The 20,906-nt window shown below is 35.3% G+C and overlaps 1 protein-coding gene across 1 annotated transcript in view; it reads right to left on the bottom strand.

Moving 5' to 3' along the window:
- Positions 1 to 14,555, bottom strand: part of LOC115888074 — a 34,932-nt gene extending 20,377 nt beyond the window's left edge. Inside the window, exons 1-4 of the mRNA XM_030907645.1 lie at positions 14,494 to 14,555; positions 4,764 to 5,012; positions 3,919 to 4,180; positions 2,920 to 3,110 (exon numbers count right to left, since the gene is read on the bottom strand). Coding sequence (XP_030763505.1) covers positions 2,920 to 3,110; positions 3,919 to 4,180; positions 4,764 to 4,995 — 685 coding nt within the window. The 5' untranslated portion in view covers positions 4,996 to 5,012; positions 14,494 to 14,555. The remainder of the gene's footprint in view (positions 1 to 2,919; positions 3,111 to 3,918; positions 4,181 to 4,763; positions 5,013 to 14,493) is intronic.
- Positions 14,556 to 20,906: the final 6,351 nt, after the last annotated feature.

The following is a 20,906-nucleotide window of genomic DNA, read 5'->3' as shown; positions in this document are numbered from 1 at the left end:
TCATGGCTTACTAGATATTTGGAAAAAAACAAATTTCGGCTATTTTAGACAAAAAGTTTTCAGATAAAAGTTGTAGATAATCACATCCTTAATGAGACTGTGTCCTCCGTTTTCTTCTAAAGCCTGTCACTTTTGACATATGACACAAACATATGTTTTTTTAAATGGAAACCATAGTTGGCCATGCCTTCGTAAAAAGCGCCGTTTTTTAAGCTTTTCAGCGAGATGAGCTATAATATGTTTTCTTCGAAAAATTACTGAGTTATAGGCAATTCTTTTCATTTTTAAATAATTTCACTTAGTTAGCCATGGAAACAATCGTCTTTGCTCTTATAAATGTGAAGCTGCCACATCCAAACTTTGTAAATTAAAGTAAACAAAAATTGTAAATATGAATTTTTCAAATGAAGAAAAGCGTGTAAGATTATGGGTTCAACTTTTCTTGACCATACATTTTCGAGGATACGTTGACCGGTGAATGTTATGTTTTTTAGAGAACGATTTTCAAGACTTGTTAGAAAAGTTAAATTTAGTTATGGCGAATTCTCATTTCTCTTGACTAATTTCACTTAGATTGCATGGCATTCTTATTCTTTTGTGATTTATAACTTATAAAAAGTCAGAATATATTACTAAACGGTTCTTTAGAATTTACATTACACAAACTAAAACTTAAAAAAATAATATCGCTGCAGTCACTGCATACACTTTAAGTTATTTTAGAAAATGTTCAAAAAATCCGCCATTGTTTTGAGAGTTACATCTTTTTAAAACTGAATTATTACCTATTCTCACAAAAGGACCGGTTGACTTAATTAAACTTCTCTCGTACCGCCACTTCGAGTGCCTCTCTTAATTCATAAATTCTTGTGTAAACCTTATTTTTAACCATACCGCATAAAAAAAATCTAAAATGGATAGGTCATGTGATCGAGGAGGCCCATGCAATTAGTCCACCTCTTCCTATCCCTGAGTTTGTATTATTATGATATCAATAATTTTAAACATTTCTTTCATTATGCGGGGGGGGGGGGCATAATGAAAGTCATTTTGGAAACACTCTATTGATGCGCGAGTATCTACACGCTTTTCTTCATTTGAGAAATTCATATTTACAATTTTTGTTTATTTTGATTTACAAAGTTTGAATGTGACAGCTTCACATTGTGAAATTGTTTAAAAATGATAAGAATTGGCTATAACTCAGTAATTTTTCGAAGAAAACATATTATAGCTTATATCGCTAAAAAGCTTAAAAAATGCCGCTTTTTATGAAGTCATAGCCAACTATGGTTTCCATTTAAAAAAACATATGTTTGTGTGATATGTCAAAAATGACAGGCTTTAGAAAAAAACAGAGGACACGATCTCATTAAGGATGTGATTATCTACAACTTTTATCTGAAAACTTTTTGTTTAAAATAGCTTATAATAGAATTAGGGACAATTTTTAAAATAGCCGAAATTTGTTTTTTTTCAAAATATTTAGTAAGCCATGATTTTTTTCATAAATCTGAAAGGCGCATATTTATGACCCCACAAAACTGCAATTCTTTCCCCATTTAACAGACTCTCTATCTCCAGTAGTTTCCAAGATACCCATAGAGAACATCGTAGGAAATTCACCCTGTATATGAGCGTCAGAAGTTAGAATTTATAAGGGTTGGGTGAGACCAGTTATGACATATGCGATAAAGACTAGAGCAGAGAACACAACAACAAAACGGCTCCTAAGAACAACAGAAATGATACTAAGATACTAAGATCAATTACAGGATATACCCTATATAACCGGAAAAGAAGTGAGGATATAAGGAAAACATGTGAAGTACAGGATGTAGTAAGATGGGCTTTGGCATCCTGTCCTTCTGTTTCTTAACAGGGGAAGAGAGTGGAGAGACCATGTGGACAGGATGCCAGACGACCGGTTAGCGAAAATTGCTAAGGAGAAGAGACCCAACACTCCTCGACCGCCGAGACGACCACCTATAAGATGGTATGAAAGCTGGTTTTCATCATCCCAACTGTTCTTAGGGAACCATTGAAGAAAACACAGGGCTTGGTCCTGACGTACAAAGAAGAAGAAGAAGACTTATCCTAATTATTTTTGACATTGAATAAGGACGGCTTTTTAGCATCTTTTAATTCAAATTTTAAATCATATGAAGGGTCCAAGGGAAAAACATGATAAGCGCTCTTTTACTAATTTTACAGGAGAGCACTGGACGGCTGGTAGTTATCAGGTTCTTTCCGTGTATTCTATATTTTTACTCGGCATATAACATAGGATTTAACAACATATGGGCAACGGCTCAGCTACGTCGAAACCCCGGTTCCCATTAGAGCACCGAAGTTAAGCGACGTAAGACGATACTAGTGGATGTACGGGTGACCGGTTCGAAACTCTGTATCGTGCTGTTGTCCAAAGGCAAAAGTGTAAAATCTATTGACACACACTGCTCATTCACGCCGGTTCGAGGCTGGATGAGATCGGATATCTCGTGAGTAAGAGTCGATTTAGTCACTTGCCAAGTCGGTAGGCCATTGACCATGATATGGCCGAGGACTGCGGTTCGGATTCCGCGTAAACAAAGTAGACCCCGTCCAGGTTAGCCCTGGCAGCAAAAAGGAGACGTTAACTTCAAATCTTTACTTTACTTTTAACAACATACTGCCCTGCAGAGTTTATACATTTTGTATAAATAAATGAAAGATAATAAAAGATCTACTATAATATAGCCCTTATCAAGTTTTTGCCCTGGACCTTTCATATAGGATACCAATACACCTTATATTACTCTGTATATCTGTAAATTATAGGTCGACTATACATATATAAATAGGAAAGTATCTAAAAAAGGGTATTGTCTGTAATATTCTAGTTCCAGAGTAACGCGTAAGTTAGAGAAAATGATCTACCAGGTAATGTCGATTTAACTGTTAACAGAACAGCCTCTCCCACTTCGACTGTTGATGTGGAACGTTCGACTTTGCTTTCGGGAATGATCTCCATCCAAGCTCTAGCAGCTGACATGGCTTCTTTTAGTTCTTGTTCCAATTCTTCCTCATTTAAATCTTTGGACCATCCTTCATTCATCAAACGACCAACCCTAAAACATATTTAGTCAAAAGGAATTAAATAATATAATAACTGTAAAACTAATAAAACAACATCAAATAACTACATCTTTGAAATAGAATGTTTGGAATAGTTTACGTTTCAGCGTCCTTATTCTCAATGTGTAATCCTCCAATTTTAATGTAAAGTAAAATAAAACGAATATTTATAATATAATAAGATTGTATAACGCGTTTGTATGATTTTTAATATAATTTTATAACTCTATGTATTATACACTACTTTGTTTTACTTTTGTTTACTTTTGACACGTAAAATGAAGTGTATCTCATTTTGTCGTACAGAAACAGAATCTATGTCTTTTTTTTGTTGAATAAACCCCTTGAAAGACTGGTTTTTGCCATTTGCTTGACATCACGTTTATAGTTCATTATTTGCGAGTACATTTTAACTGTTATTATTATTTTAAACAAGCGCATAACAACAATTATAAAAATAAATAGTACAACGAACTTAACTTGTTAGAAGCTGAATAGAATAGAATAAAACATACGCTGAATTAGTAAAATTTGTCCAACAAGTCATGGAATATTTCAGACATAAAAATGACAAATAACGACCACTGTCATATATTCTATCGTTGAACAGACTTTACTTTCTTAAGCCCCATTCAGAACCTCGAAATTAGTGGAATAAATTATACTTTATACTTAAAAGTTTACGATCATTCTCATAACGTTTTTATAGTTTATAATTTTTAATGTTTCTAGATTCAATTGGCCTTGTCATTTCTGATCCATGTCAATTGTAAATCTTCAACAGCAATATAGAATTCCTACCTATGGTTAACATTTTTCTCTGATATCTCTCCCTTGAGAGCTTTAAACAGTGATGGACTTTTAACCAAAAATGCATCGTCTTTGACCTCGCATAATATTACTTTTTCTTGATCGGATATTTGTTTCAAATAGCGATCTTGCTGGAGAACTAGTCCTACAGTATAGTACATCCTAGGTTGGCCATTCTGATCAGACGCTGAGGACAGGCGAATTCCACAACCCGAAGTAGGCAGACTTATGGATATGGAATTTGACAGGGAACCTAAAAAATAAGATTATTATTATTACTATCTTATTTTGTATTTTATTCTTTGGTATCTTGCAAATTAATACAGTCATTATAAGATCATTCTTTTTCTATCCGTTAAGATTTTAAATTAAATGTAAAAATACACACCATAAAATTTAGTATAGAATTAGTATATTATACATAGAAAATTTATATATAATGCTTGTTCTTACTGAATACTTAGACATCTAGATTTAGCACATACAATAAATATGCTACTTTCATGAAACAGGCCCTTTTAATAAAATGATACCCTTTTAATTTTGGCGCCCAACGTGGGGCAGCACAAATTACAGTCGACCTCGGTTATAACGAACATGGAGGGACAGAAACAATTTTGCGTTATAACCGAGTGTTCATTATTTCCCATTTTTATTTAAATCTGTTATACAATAAAAAAAAGCACTTCAAGTTACTATATGAACATGTATTTGAAGAATACGTAATTGAATAAAAAAACTAATAAAACATTTTTTTACAATACTACGTGTTAATATGTAGTATTGTAAAAACATATAGAGGGAATTTTAATATTTAAAATTATGTAGGTACTTACCAAAATTTTTACATTCGTTTGCGAAATCTTTAGCAAACGCGACTCCTTTAAACGCCTGCGCCATGGTAACTGTGATGTTCATATTCTGCGAATCGCATATGGCCACGACATCTGTTATTTTGTTGTGTGAAACTTTCATGGGAAATCTCAGGCTTGGTGGAAATGCTGACAACGTCGCCTGGACGAAGAACTGAATGAAATAAGCCAGGAAAAGTGGATGTGGAGTGGCCATTTTCGATGCATCTGGATCTAAAATAAGAAAGATTTCTATAAAAACGTTTTACTGTTATTTTCAACAATAGTTTTAACACGCAATAATTAAAAAAACAGACCATATGTCGACATATAAAAGATTTCTTCATCTGTCAAAATTTACATTTTAACAATAAAGTGCCTGTTATATACAGGGTGTCCCAGGCTGAACGTGCATTAGAAGTTTCTAGAAAACTACAATATCTAGATCAGAGATTTTTTGTACATCACTGTTTAGCAACGTGATCTATCAATTAAAAATATTTTCAATATTGTGGCACTTCTGGAAATACCGGAAGTTGACGGCAACTTTCTTATTTTAAACGGGTGCCGCCGGTTTTTATTACATAATACAACACTTTATACCTAACTTTAACCGTTTTTGAGAAAAAAAATATTAAAAATTTTTGGACGAAAAAAACTTGCTGTCAAAAAAAAATTGTATAGCCTAAAGTCAAATTTAGTAATTACTACAGCCGCTGTTACATAAAGAGGAGACATGTGACTATTCCAAAAAAAATTAATCGAATATCATATAATAATGGCGGTAGCTGTCATGGAATTCAGCGATTAAAAAAATTATCATAAATTATTTTTTTCAAATAGAAATCTCTTTTTTTTCGCTAGTTGTTCTTAATTTATTGAAGATTTAGTTTTAAAACGTATATTTTTCTTGATTTTATTTAGCTAGACATTACTATATACTACTAATGCTATTACTCGCTGACGAGTATTTGACACGCATCAGAAGATCGTCACGCAAGGCGTTTTCTTTCATGAGCTTTTCTGTGTCCATGTCTTTGATATTAATTGTCAAATAATCAGACAATTTATTTCCATCTGTCAGAAAACGAATTATTTGAATCTGTTCTATACTATAAATACTGCCTGCCTAAAAGTTTAAAAAGTGTATTTATAAAAATATATCTCGTATTTTGGCTATATATCTAATAGTTGCTATTATTAATAATATACCGTATGATCGAAAAAAAAATAGCGCAAAGGTGGCTTGGAAATGATGATCGATGGCATACTTTTTTCTGAACAAAGTGTCACAATATGACATGGCCAGATCTATTGCTTTACATCACTTGACGTTTAAAGTCATAGGCTACTGGTTAAAATCATGAAAAATGTACGTTTTAAAACTAAATCTTAAATGACTTAAAAACGATTTATTTTGGGTATAGGAAGCTGTATAATAAAAAAGTAACGAAATGGAAAACCTTTACACTAGTGAAATAAAAAAATGGATTTACATTTGAAAAAAAATATTTGTGATAATTTCTGTATCGCCCAATTCCATGACAGCTGCGGCCATTATTATATTGGACATTTAAACAATTTAATATTTGAAATAGATAAGCACATATCTTCTCTTTATGTCCCAGTGACTGTTGTAATCACTAAATTTGAGGTTATAAAACTTTTTTTGACAGGCAGTTTTTTCCTCCAAAAAAAATTAAATATTTTTTTTTCTCAAAAACGGTTAATGTGAGGTATTTTTTTAGAATGAGAATTTAGAATGAGTGGGAGGGGGGTTAATCACTTCGACCTTACAGATCCATTGTGTCCCCCTTTCTTGAATCATAACTCATCATACAGTCCCAGGGCTTTGACAAAAGCCAGTATCTGGGACGGTTTTATAGAGGGTAGTTCTCCATCTCCAATATCAGTCGTACCAAAATTCATGGCACGAATGGTTGTCGTCTCGGCGCACTCAGTGATGAGGTGTACTGGTGTTTCACCATCTTCCCCACAGAATCTGCATTCGCCGTTTCTTCTTAGTTTCAATCTACTGAGGTGTTCATTGAGGAGACAGTGTCCTGTTAAAAACCCCGTGACAATCCGAAGATTGTTCTTACTCAGACCCAGGAAGATCTGTGATTTTTCTTGATCATAAGCCCTCAGAAACTTCTTCGAGTGTCTTAGACCATTGCAAGATTTCCATTCCAGGTAGCGGATGGAATCTTCCAAGTCCTTGAGTTCCGCCTTGAGTTGGTTACCACTTGGAAAGCAGAACGGTTCTGGTCCAGTTAGTGGAGTGTTCGCTCCTTTCCTAGCTAGATTATTTGCTTTTTCATTGCCTTCTATCCCTTGGTGAGCAGGCACCCAGTGTAGGAGGACTTTGTTTTCTTTGCCTAATTTATTCAGCTTCTCTATGCATTCTTTGACCAATTTCAAATCGATTGATACTGAGTTGATCGCCTTTAACGCTGCTTGACTATCAGATAAGATGGCTATTTCTTGTTTCCGATAGTTCCTATCTAAGATAAGTTGTACGCATCTCTCGATAGCGTAGATTTCTGCCTGTAGGATACTAGGGTAAGTGCCCATTGGTTCGGAGTAATTAGCTCTCGGCGCAAACACTCCGATCCCTGTTCCCGTATTGGTTTTGGAAGCATCAGTATACCAAGTTATGGTATGGTCTTTTAACTGCTGGGCAAGCGTTTCGCTCTTCCAATCCTTCTTATTGCTCAATACTACATTGACATGTTTGTCAAAGTTGTACGTTCTTGGCATATCGTCCATTGGGAGTTGCAGAAGTGGTATTTCCTTTTTGAGGGTGTTCCAAGCCCCTGATCTGACAATTCTCCCAGTACTAATTCCGTTAGTGACCATTCTAATCATTGTCGCATTGGCATATATATATGGCATATATCATTGTCGCATTGGCATATAATGTGAGGTATACAGTGTTTGATATAAAAATTCATAACATTTTATAGAAACTTTAAATATGTAATAAAAAAATGGGAGTACCTAATTAAAATCAAAAAGTTCCTGTCAACTTCCGGTATTTCTGGAAGTGCCGCCATATTTAAAATATTTTTAATCGAAAGATATCATTGTAAAACAATGATGTGCAAAAAATCTCCGATCTAGATATTGTAGTTCTATAGAAACTTCTAATTCACGCTCAGCCTAGGACACCCTGTATACCTAGATATATCAAAATATATCATAATTTTTTTTTGCAAAACGTTCATTTTGGAGAAAAATAAACGCATTTATTATAATTATTAATAAAGAAAAGTGATTAAAAAAAATTTAATAAAGAAACCGATAAATACAATTGTGTATTAGTAGAAATGGCATAAAATTTTCGCACGTTCAAACCAAACAATATAACGAAGAACAATTTTTAATAACCACCATTTGCATATTTTCTCTTTGCCTTAGAATGCATCGTTTCCGTCAACGATCTTTTGTTTGGTAGAATCGGCCGGTAACATAATTTTTCTTGGTAGATTGTTTTTTCTTGCATTATCCGACGTAAGAATAATTTAATGTTGTTATTGTTCTGCCTTCAAGTAGATACTACGGATGGGATATGTGAAATGATATTTATTATTATTCGGCAATCTTCTGGGAAAATACAACTAATACAGACAGAAATCAAATATTTCTTCTTTTACGTAAAGAAACCGCTACATTAAGGCAAACACACCTAGCTAAAAATCCTTTAGTTAGAAAGCTACACTATCGTAAGATGTGTACAACTTATCTTAGAGAGAAACTATCTTCTTCTTCTTAAAGTGCCTGTCCTCTTTAGATATTGGCTATCACATTGGTCCATATTACTTTGTTCACTGCCGTTCTGAACAAAGCTGTTGACGTCAATCCGGTCCATGTTCGTAGATTTCGCAGCCACGATATCCGTCTGCATCCCGCTGATCTTCTGCCTTCTATTTTCCCCTACAGTATGAGTATGAGAGAACTATCGGAAATAGTAAATAGCCATCTTATCCGGTAGTCAAGCAGCCTTAAATACGATCAACTCAATAACCCTCAAATCGAAGTTGGTCAAAGAACGCCTAGGGAATCTAAACAAAACATGCAAAGAAAATAAAGTCCTCCTATTCTGAGTGTCGGTCCACCAAGCAAACGATCTAGCTAGAAAAGGAGCGAACACTCCACTAACTGGACCAGAACCGTTCTGCTTCCAAAGTGGAAACCATTTTTTTATAGATGGGCAACGCCTTTAGGGCCAGCGTGTGGGGATCTCCCTCATGCGAGAGGGTCTACCCACTAAAAACCCATCTGTGCTTTAAGCACGCCAATCTCGGTACCGCCAAAGGCATTTCATCAAGATTAGAGACTTATCATTCTTCTATGTTGGTCTTGTCTGTACCCAGATCTTGTCTTCTTCGTCCTTCGCCTTTTTCTTCATAATGTTCCTTAACATGCTGCAAATCGCTTCGATATTTTCATTCGATAATGTTAGAAGGTTTCCGACTTTTACTCTAGTAATCTTCGTACAACATACTGTTTCTGCGTTTTTCCGTATATCTTCGTGCGTGTGACACTCAAATAGTGTATGGTTAGCCGAGTCTGACGCCTCGCAATACCTGCATGTAGGAAAGTCAGTCTTGCGGATCCTGTGCAAATTCTCGCCAAATACTCCATGGCCAGTCATGGCTTGCGTGATGTACTAGTCCGTGTTTGCTTGGTCGCATTTTATCCAATCTTTAATATTGGGTATGAAACTCTTTGTCCATCCGCTATATGCTTCCCATCGTGTCTGCCACTGCTCTAGTACTATGTTTTTGGTCTCTTTCCGGAAGGAAGTTCCATTTTTATATATTTGGTTTCTTTCCTGGATCAGTATACTGATCGGAGGTGCCTCAGCAAGGCGCAGTACCGCTATTGTTGAACATGTACAGTATGCCTATGCAACCCAGAGTGCTAACTTCCTATTTATCCTTTTTAGCATGTTTTCGTAATGCTTGAAGCGCATGGATCTGTCCCAGATCGGTGATGCGTAGAGTATGGTCGAATGAACTACCGAAGCGAGAAGTCTTCTTTTTTCCGCGCGAGGTCCTCCGATATTGAGAGTTATTCTCGTCAGATGCTGGATGATGCCAGTCTTTTGATCCCTGATTTCTGTTACGTGTGAGGTCATTCGCATGCCAGAGTCGAACCAAACCCCCATGTATTTAACCTTCTTTTGAGGTTTTATAACAAAATTATCCAGCTTTATGCTTAGATCCTTTGCCTTGCGTTGTCCAACGAGAATGACCAACTCAGTTTTTTCTGGGGCCAGCTTGACGCCCATGTTTTCCAACTTATTTTTAATCGCTAGTGCAGCCGTCTGAATCTTTTCTTCAAGGATCGTGTAGGTGGATGCAGTTATTAAGAGGGCTAGATCGTCCGCATAAGCTAAGATCGTGTTGTCCATACCAAGTATCTGATCGTAAAATATATTCCAGAGGGTGGGTCCGAGGATCGAACCTTGAGGGACTCCGCACGTCATTCTGTGTTTCCCACCGTACTCTGTGATGACATATCTATATGACAGGAACCACTGTACCATGCGTACAAAGTATGGGCTAATTCCTTTCTGCTCTAGTTGAGTTGCAATGCCCAGCAATGGAGCCGAATTGAAAGCGTTCCTTATATCAAGGACGAGTAATGCCAAAAATCCTCTATGTCGGTAACTCTTGGTTTTAATTCGATCTACTTCGTTGACCACCATGTTTAATGCGTCAATGGTGGACTTCCCTTTTCTAAAGCCAAATTGATTAGGGTGAAGTTTGTTGCCTTCTTCTAGGTCTGATTCCAGTCTAAAACACACATATTGTAGACACGACACGCACTATACCTCATATCTTAACTAACAGTGGCGCAACTAGACCCTGACTTTTAGGGAGAATCAGTTCACTTAAAAGAAAATATTAATTTGAGATTAAAACGAATTTTAAACAACTTGCACCAATCATCAGGGGGGCTAATTTGGTGGTTGGGAAGGAACTAAACACCCCCTAAACCCCCTCTAGTTGCGCCACTGTTAACTAAGTAGGTACACGCATATTTGTTATTTAGTTTGAAAAGGTCCGTATACTTTTCGAAGCGATCGTTTAAAAAAATTATAAATTTTAGTAAAGTAAGTTTAGCTTCAACAATTTTAAAAGAAAGAAATTTTCCAAAATACACATTCTTCCGATTGGAAAATTAGGGGATTCAGATAAAATTAAATTCGGATCTCTGTGTATTTGCTTTTTCCATGTATGTAAAACTAGAATAGAATCTAATATTACAAGTCACACAAAACCACGGGTACCATATCAAAATATAGATTTAATCTTTTCTTTAAAGGTATTGAAGAAAATTAAACTAAAACTACCTATCTAATATTATACTAAAACTATTTAAATATTTACTAGATAAATTTTTGATTCCCAAATGGAATATTATCAGTTATTTATTCCTCTACCACGAGAAACGAGTGCTACTGTTCAAAATATATGATATGGAAGGTATAGTGAGAATCAACCTTTAGCCATTTACTTATTTAAATGTCAAATTTTACACATACCCTAGGGCAACAATTTAAATTCCTACCCAAGGGTTGTAAGACATATAATAACTTAGAGGTCGGTGGTGTAGCGGACAAAGGTGTTGCAAATGAGGGCGATAAGGTTGTTAAGATAGAAGATAAGAACAAAGGCTTGCTTATTGCCTATGTGTAACGGATGCGATAAAATCAACACGTACAAATGCGATGGAAAAGTTTTGTTAAATTTGCTACCGCTATACTTTTTCATACAAAGCCAAGCTGGATTTATCATGCTCAGATTAATTCATGGTCAGCCAGAATATTGCTCAGCTCAACATAAAGCCAGTCGATTGCAAAGATTATAAACTAATTCATTTTTTTTTTATTTATACAGGGTGAGTTTTCTACGATGTTCTCTATGGGTATCTCGGAAACTACTGGAGACAGAGAGTCGGTTAAATGGGGAAAGAATTGCTTTTTTGTGGGGTCATAAATATGCGCTTTTCAGATTTTTGAAAAAGTTCATGGCTAGATATTTCGAAAAAAACAAATTTCGGCTATTTTAAAAATCGTCCCTAATTCCATTATAAGCTATTTTAGACAAAAAGTTTTCAGATAAAAGTTGTAGATAATTACATCCTTAATGAGACTGTGTCCTCCGTTTTTTTCTAAAGCCTGTCATTTTTGACATATGACACAAACACATACTAAACGGAAACCATAGTTGGCCATTACTTCATAAACAGCGCCATTTTTTAAGCTTTTCAGCGATATAAGCTAAAATATGATTTTTTCGAAAAAGTTAGCAAAGAAAAAGTTTCGAAAAGAGTTATATCCAATTCTTATCATTTTTAAACAATTTCACTTAGTTAGCCATGGAAACAAGTTCAATCGCCGTTGCTCTCAGAAATGTGAAGCTGAAACATCCAAACTTTGTAAATTAAAATAAACAAAAATTGTAAATATGAATTTCTCAAATGAAGAAATGGGGAAAAGCGTGTAGATACTCGCGCATCAATAGAGTGGTTCCAACATGACTTTCATTATGTGGTGGGGGGCATAATAAAAGAAATGTTAAAAATTATTTATATCATAATTATGCGAACTCAGGGATAGGAAGAGGTGGACCAATTGCATGGGCCTCCTCGATCACCTGATCTATTCATTTTATATTTTTTTATGCGGTATGGTTAACAATAAGGTTTACAAAAAAATTATGAATTAAGAGAGGCACTCGAAGTGGCGGTACGAGAGAAGTTTATCAAGTCGACCGCTCCTTCTGTGAGAATAGGTACCTAGTAATTTAGTTTTAAAAAGATGTAACTCAAAATAATGGCGGATTTTTTGAACATTTTCTAAAATAACTTAAAGTGTATGTAGTGATATTATTTTTTTAAGTTTTAGTTTATGTAATGTAAATTGTAAAGAACCGTTTAATAATATATTCTGTTTTTATTTTTATAAACCATAACAGAATAAGAATACCATGCAATCTAAGTGAAATTAGTCAAGAAAGATAAGAATTGGCTAGGTATAACTAAATTTAACTTTTCTAACATGTCTTGAAAATCGTTCTCTAAAAAACGTAACATTCACCGGTCAACGTATCCTCGAAAATGTATTGTCAAGAAAAGTTGAATCGATAATCCTACACGCTTTTCTTCTTTTAAAAAATTCATATTTACAATTTTTGTTTATTTTAATTGGATGTGACTGCTTCACATTTCTGAGAGCAAAGACGATTAAACTTCTTTCCATGGCTAACTAAGTGAAATTGTTTAAAATTTATAAAAATTGGCTATAACCCAGTAATTTTTCTAAGAAGACATATTATAATAGGTTATATCGCTAAAAAGCTTAAAAAATGGCGCTTTTTATGAAGTCATGGCCAACTAGGGTTTCCATTTAAAAAAACATATGTTTGTGTCATATGTCAAAAATGACAGGCTTTAGAAAAAACGAAGGACACAATCTCATTAAGGATGTGATTATCTACAACTTTTATCTGAAAACGTTTTGTCTAAAATAGATTATAATGGAATTAGGGACAATTTTCAAAATAGCCGAAATTTGTTTTTTTCAATTCTTTACCCTTTTAACCGACTCTCTATCTCCAGTAGTTTCCGAGATACCCATAGAGAACATCGTAGGAAACTCACCCTGTATATTAATATTAATAGCGGACATTTTTGCCCATCCGATGATATAATAATAAAAAATTACAATTTCAAAGCGTTATTGTTAATCTTGTGCCCATTAGTCGATGCATCAAATAACATTTTTAATTGTTATCTAATGCCATGCTTTTTATATTATCAAAAAAAAGATGTTTACTTGGCTTGGAAATGTAAATCATTGACATTTCCTTATCATTTTACATATGAAATAACAGCGATCTTAATTTCCAAACCAACTCTGACGCCGTTCTTCAATGGCAGAAAGTCCAATATTATTTGAAAAGAATCAGTAATCTACTAAAGTAATCCGTTCTGGCAACAGAGCAACACTATATCAGTTCTAAACTAGTGTGGGAATGTGTGCATTTTCTAAACACTCTAAACAAATTGGGGGAGCGTAGCAATTTTAGACTGGGTACCGGGGCACGATAGCCACAAGGGTACCGAAAAGACAGAGGAAATGACCAAACAAGGCTTATCAATGCGAAAACAGTGGGTGTAGAACATTCGCCAAAATTCACGGAAAACCTGATAAAGCAAAGACAGAAAGATGTCAAAGCTGTAGTGGGTGGGTCTACTTAGAGGGTATTGTAAGCTGAATAGGCATCTAAAGCTGATTGACAAAAGAGGCCATGCAGACTTTGTCAATTTGAAGAGGCACCGCATATTATGTCATTGCGACTGCCTGGCAAATATGCGATTCCCTGTACTAGACAATGATAGGGCATTAACAAAGAGCTATATGGAGGGTTCAGTCTCTAAGTTGCTAAACTTTTTGAAAATGATAAGACTACTGAGAATGTAACCTAAAGATCAGAAGAGAACTACAATAGATGTAAAAAGGCCGCAGTGGAACAAGACGATACCCACTTCAAGAAATATAATCTAACAAGTTAAATTTCTTTTGAGTCTTAATCCAACTCAAAGTTTTCTGTAAAACTTTATTATAAAAAAAATATACAACTATATTTTACTGTATACAAGTAGGTACCCATCTGTCGCGAATAAACATAAACCGTACCAATAATGTAACAATAATTTACTCTCTGAATTCCACATCTGGAGTGGTGGTACCCCGCGTCAAATAAATAACGCCCGACCGGCCGAGAAAGGAGGAAACGGAATCACGTAATTCGTGTACGGCTAGCGGTACCGCGACCAGCCCGATGACTATTTTGAGTACCCGTTTCCTCGCAGAGGTCATTACCATTCAAGGCCAAACCGCGTACGACCGAGTGCTACGTATCTCCTTCACTAGGTTACTGTGTAATTTGAATACGGATTGGCGTTAGAGCACAGCTCGAGATTGGTAGTAGAAAGAGTTAGCGTTGATTTTCATATAATTCTGTAGAAAATATATAGGTTTTACAAAATGGATTCCAAGTAGATTTGTTTTTTTTATAGAAACACAAAAAATGTTCATTAAAAGATCATTAGGAATTAGGACTGGTTACAACGATCAAATATGTGTCTGTCAAAAAAGAAAATTCACCTAGATAGCTAAAAAAATTAGTAAAAATTAAACAAGAAAGAACTATTTCAAATGCAGTTTTTCAAAATTCGGTCAAACTTTAGTCAATAATACAAAGAAACGAAAGCAAGAGAGAAAACAACCCCAGAATTCTCTGAATGGCAAAGAAGTACAACAGGGAGATGCAATATTCCCAAAGCTGTTTATAGCAACACTAGAAGAAATCATCCGTCAACTAGACTGGACCAACAATGGATTGAAAATACACACATCGGAAAAATCTAGGGATATCATTTTATTAAAGTTAAAAATAAATGTTTTGAATAAAGAACCATATATTTTTAGACCGATTCTTTCTACTTCGATTGAAACGAATTAGTCACACTAGTTATTTCTAAATTTGGGATATTTACAGAAGTGTTTGTGCATTTTTTTGTCAAATGTATAAAAAGCACCTAGCATCAGTTGTTCGAATTTAACCTGTACTGGCTATGTTTTTATGATAACTGGCCAGAATTCATTCAAATAACTCTGTTTAGTATTAAACGACATTATGGAGCGTAGACATCTTAACAGAGACGAAATGCTATGGGCCATGGGTATGCTTGAAGCTGGAATGCGCCAAATCGACGTAGCTAGAGCATTACATACAACGCAAAGTGTAATATCTCGATTAAGTGCACGCTACCGTGAAAGTGGTGATGTTGCTGAAAGGCACACAGGGCGACATCGCATTACTACCCCTCAGCAAGATCATTTTTTACAATTAAATGCTCGACGCCGACCGACTCTTACAGCACCAGAGCTTAGTTTAATTCTCCAGAAAACACATAATGTAAATGTAACCGTTAGTCCTGACACTGTTCGCAATAGATTAAGAGTGGTCAACTTAAGAAGCAGACGCCCTTGGAGAGCTCAACCCTTAACGAGAGGAAATCGAGAGGTACGATATTTGTGGGCTCAAGATCATGTTCAGTGGTCGAATGAACAATGGGCCAATGTTCTCTTCACGGATAAGTCACGCTTTGGAATTCATCCGGATTCGAGAAGGCATAAGGTATGGAGAGAACCGGGAAATCTTATTCGGTTGGATCATGTTCAGGAAGTGTACCCTTATCAAGGTGGTACAGTTATGGTCTGGGAAGGAGTCCAGTTAGGCCGAAAAACCGATCTCGTTTTTCTTGAAAGATTTCTAACAAGAATCACATATCGTGATTTAATTCTTGAGCCTGTCGTGTTACCATATGCCAATGATTTTAGGAGAAACTTCTTATTCTCATGTATGACAATGCACGGCCTCATATAGCCAGAGTGGTAAGTGAGTTTATCAATGCTGATCAATTAAACATCTTACCCTGGCCGGCACAATCTCCTGACCTCAACCCCATCGAGCACGTATGGGACGCGGTCCAAAGAAGAATTTTGAGAATGGGTATGCCTCGTGAAACTCGTAGGGATCTGGTTCGGGCCGTGAATGCAGCGTGGCAGGCTGTACCTCAAGAAGAGATCGACAACCTGATCAGGAGCATGGAGAGACGATGTGGGGCTGTAATGAACAGTAGAGAAGACCATACCCTTTTGTAAGTAAAAATGGTTTTATCTTTTTTTTTTAATTCACAGTTTAGAATTAAAAAAAATGTGTGTATTTTTTTGAGTTCAATAAAAATCAAGGTACATTTGAAAAATTCGGTAAAATTCGCATTTTTATTTCCAATCCGTCCTGTAAACTATATATTTGTTTATTTTAATTTTATTATATCAGAAATGCAAATAATAAAATTACTGACAATTGCTGGATAAAATTGTAATATCCCTAGACTTTTCCGGTGTGTGTAGATGGAGAATATCTTAACAGTCTAAAATTCGCTGATGACATAGTCGTAATTGCCAATAGTCCTGAAGAACTACATGCACCAATTAATGAACTAAATGACTAGCAATACATGCAGCAATAAAGTAGGTTTACTTACTTAAAACGGGCATCATAAGGAAACTGCGGGTCGCGCAACGCTCAATGGAATGAAATATGCTGGGAATAACCACGAGAGACAGTAAAAGAACTGTGGATACGACAAAAGACCCATGTATTAGATGTCATCCACAGACTCAAATCCTTCAAGTGGCAATAGACAGGATACCAGGCAAGAAAGACGGAAAAGAGATGGACCACAAAAATGATGGTACCCACGAGAAATTAAGAGACCTAGAGGAAGGCCAAACCTGAGATAGGACCATGGATATTAGCAGGGATTACTTACTTTAACTTATTGATCCCGCATTACCAACAACACATAGACAACAGTGGGCCTAACTACAAAGAGGGTATATGTGAGAGGGGCTACCCCATAATTAGAAATGGTTGAATCAGCTGGATATAATGTTGATGATGATGGTGATAGAGGTAGAAAGCTTCGACGACGCGCATCCAAAAATATTCTTATGCCACCGTGGTCGCCATGTTTGGGCATAGGTCTACAGGGTAATCACAAAGTAATGAAATCAACTTCTAATTTGTCTAAGTTTAATTTCGTCTTTGGTTCTATTGTTATTCCAAATTCCTAGGTTTTACGAGATTAGATTTAAATTTAACGAAATTTACCAAATTATTTTTAAAATTTGGATAAAATTAAGGACCTCTTTGAAGAGAAAACCTCTTTGAAGGTTTCTTAAATGGGGCTTGAATATGGGGCTCAAATGTATAAATTTCTCAAATGGGCTTTGAATGGGGCTCTTTGAAGAGAAAAATAGCATAAATCTTTATAAAATTTATCGATAACGAAAATGTTTCTTCCGCTTACATTTTGGACAAAATTGAAAATACTTCAAAGGCTGTTTAAACAGAAAAAATAATATTTCCCTAATTAACTCCCACTGAACTAACTCAGAACTTTTGGGAAAAGACCAAGGGCAAACTTGCCTTGGGTAAATTACTCAACCGTATTCCAGACTGAAATTTTTACCATTCTACAGGGTGGGGCCTCTCATACGCCGCGGAAGCTCCAAGAAGAACGGTAGTTTATATCGAAATGAAATGTTGGCGGCATATGTAGGTTAACTGAAAGCGTTTTATAAAAGTTTAAAACATATTTTAATTATTACAGAATTAAAACTAGATATAAATCTATAATGATGTGACAAAAATTAGCTAGATGAAATCAAATACTCAAAATGCTTCCTTTCCTAATAACTACATAAAATTTTAAAAGGCATATGTGGAGTTCTACCTCGAAAAGCAGCTACAATAATTTCTCTCATGTTGCCGACAATAGTTGGTCGAGTTTTGTAAACACTGTCTTTAACATATCCCCATAAAAAAATCCAGACTAGATAAAAGCAGGAACATTTCAGTATTCAGCTGGTGAACGCACAATGCATTCACCAACTAATAGAATCATATCAATTATTCTTCCTGATGTAGGATAAGTTTGCATTTTCGGCATATTTCTGAGATTTTTTTTTCTCTTTTAACTGACACAAAATGATAACTAGTTGTTAAAGTTGGACTAATTAGACAGCTATGTTAAAGTAACGTCAGACATATCACAGCCACCCAAGATTTTATGAAATAATAAAAATATACACAGATCAAATCATGTAAATGAAAATATCTAGGAAAATCTTGGTTTGAGGGTTCGGCAACCTTAATAGTATCTTGAAGAGATATGAATTCTCCATTGAATATCGGAATAATATACTGGGTGTTCCATTCAAAATAAACGAGTAACATGCTTTTAAAAATGACCAATGTTCAATATTAATTTTGTTTCACCCTGTATAACCTTTTGGATCAAGTTTTAATTTGATTTAAAGTACAATAGTTAATTTATCTACATATTAGGCTATACCGGGTAAATTCCAATTTTGGTAGCTTTGATTGTATTTTAAAAATTGTTCTTATTTTTAGAAAATGTTAAATATGTCAAAAACCTTACATTTTAGTCATATACTTCTTTTATAAAATTCACCTTTATTCTTCTCCTAGAATCCGAAAATCAATTAATATATAGGGTGTTCCATTACAAAAAAACACAACTTTATTAGTATATTTTTAAAAAGTACTTTGATTTGACCTATATATGCTTACAAAATTTAATTTCAATACAAACTATCGTTCTCCTTGGTGCCTCCGTGGCGTATGAGAGGCGCCACCCTGTGCAATGCGCTGGAGAAAACAACAGAAGAGCTTATTCAATATGAAGCTAATCAATCGGCGGTACTTAAGGCGCTCATGAACCCAAAGGTATTGTCGAGACTCTTCTGGAAATGCCTGGATAAACTTGACACTCTGACGGAAAGAAATAGAACTAAATTATTCTGGATACTGGATTATAGCGGCATCCAAGGCAACGGAAAAGCCGACGATCTAGCAAGGCATTGATCATAGGTATCTTATCTTGGTCCAGAACCAGTACTGGGGATACCAAAATGTATGACACTTAGTTCAGTAAAACTCTGGATCAGCGAAAATGACACGACCACCCACTATACATACACTAGAGATAAAAAACAACGCTTTATTGTACAAAAAGCCAAAACAGCTTCATCGACAAAGCATTTACAAAACAAAAAAGCACAAAAACAAATATACAAATAATAAAAAAAATGTCATACAATACAAATCAATTCAAAAAAATTTACGTCAAATAAAATTACATATCAGGCGTATCAAGAAAATTTTTTCAAAAGGAAAACTGTAAATGGATAAAATCATGTTATATGTCATAAAATCAAGACTTATAAAATATTAAATATTAAATACTAGACCTTTAACCAGTGTGTGAGATGATCAAAGTTTTAAAATTCAAAATTGTTCATGATTAAACATCAACAAAAAAATCGTTTACCGCATATAGGGCTCTCTCCAGTAAGTATGATTTGAGAGCTTTGCGAAATGTGGGAAAGAATGAAAGTGACTTGATATTCAAAGGCAAATGATTGTACATTTTCTTGGCATTGTATAGTATTCGGCCCTAAACTAGTTCTGAGCTCGGGGTTGGCAGATAAATATCGTGCTCCGCATTCCTAAGTGGATAGTTGTGAGAATGCCTTTCCGGAATAGCGGATATGTGCTTGCGGATTAAGCAAACGGATTCAAAAATGAATAAGGAAGGAAGAGTCAGTATTTTGAAATTTTTAAAGAAATTCTGGTAGTGAGTTCTACTGTTTAGTCCCAGTAAGTATCGAACTGCTCTCTTTTGAAGTTTGAAAATACGATCAAATTTTGTCGCGCAGCAAGTACCCCAGAATGGAAGGGCATAACAAAGATGCGACTCAAAAAGGGCATAATAGACCATTCTAGAGGTTGATGAGTTAAGTTCCTTAGAAACTGATCTTAGCGCAAAACAGGCAGCGCTTAGTTTCTTTGATAAAGCTTCGATGTGCAAGTCCCATTTTAACGAGTTGTCTTCAACAAGTCCTAAGAATCGAAAGAGTCCACGACGTCAATAGTGGTGTTATTATGTGCAAAAGGTTGTATAGTATTTTTATATGACAAAACTTTAGTTTTTAAAAGGTTGAGGCACAGGAGATTAGAATCGCACCAAGATTTAATGGTGCGTTAGTCACTGGATATAATATTATAGAGTGCCGTAACATCTGGGCCGCTCCAAGTGAAACTAATATCGTCCGCACAGAGCCAGATTTTACCGCTAATATCTAGATTTGCAATGTCGTTGATAAACACCAGAAACCCTTTAAAACAGACAGGCCTTCGTTTAAGAACCCAGTACTAAAACCAAGAAGAAGGAACTGCTAATTCTCAGCAGGAGTAAAGCTCGGATTACAACAGGTCTCTTGGCAGGACATATGGCTGTCAAGTGCCATCTGAACAAGCTCAACCAGTATCAAGAAACTATTTTCTGAAGACTCCGCTTCTGATAAAAATCCTGAAACAGAAAAGAACATAGCATGCCACTGCGAGGCTCTGGAAAGCAAGGCTATAGTACCCGAAGATATATGCTCCT

This window comes from Sitophilus oryzae, unplaced genomic scaffold (assembly GCF_002938485.1).
Source record: "Sitophilus oryzae breed Bouriz unplaced genomic scaffold, Soryzae_2.0 scaffold_682_pilon_pilon, whole genome shotgun sequence".
Lineage (NCBI taxonomy): Eukaryota > Metazoa > Arthropoda > Insecta > Coleoptera > Curculionidae > Sitophilus > Sitophilus oryzae.
The sequence above is the reverse complement of the archived record's forward strand: the minus strand, read 5'-3'. Positions and strand labels throughout refer to the sequence as shown.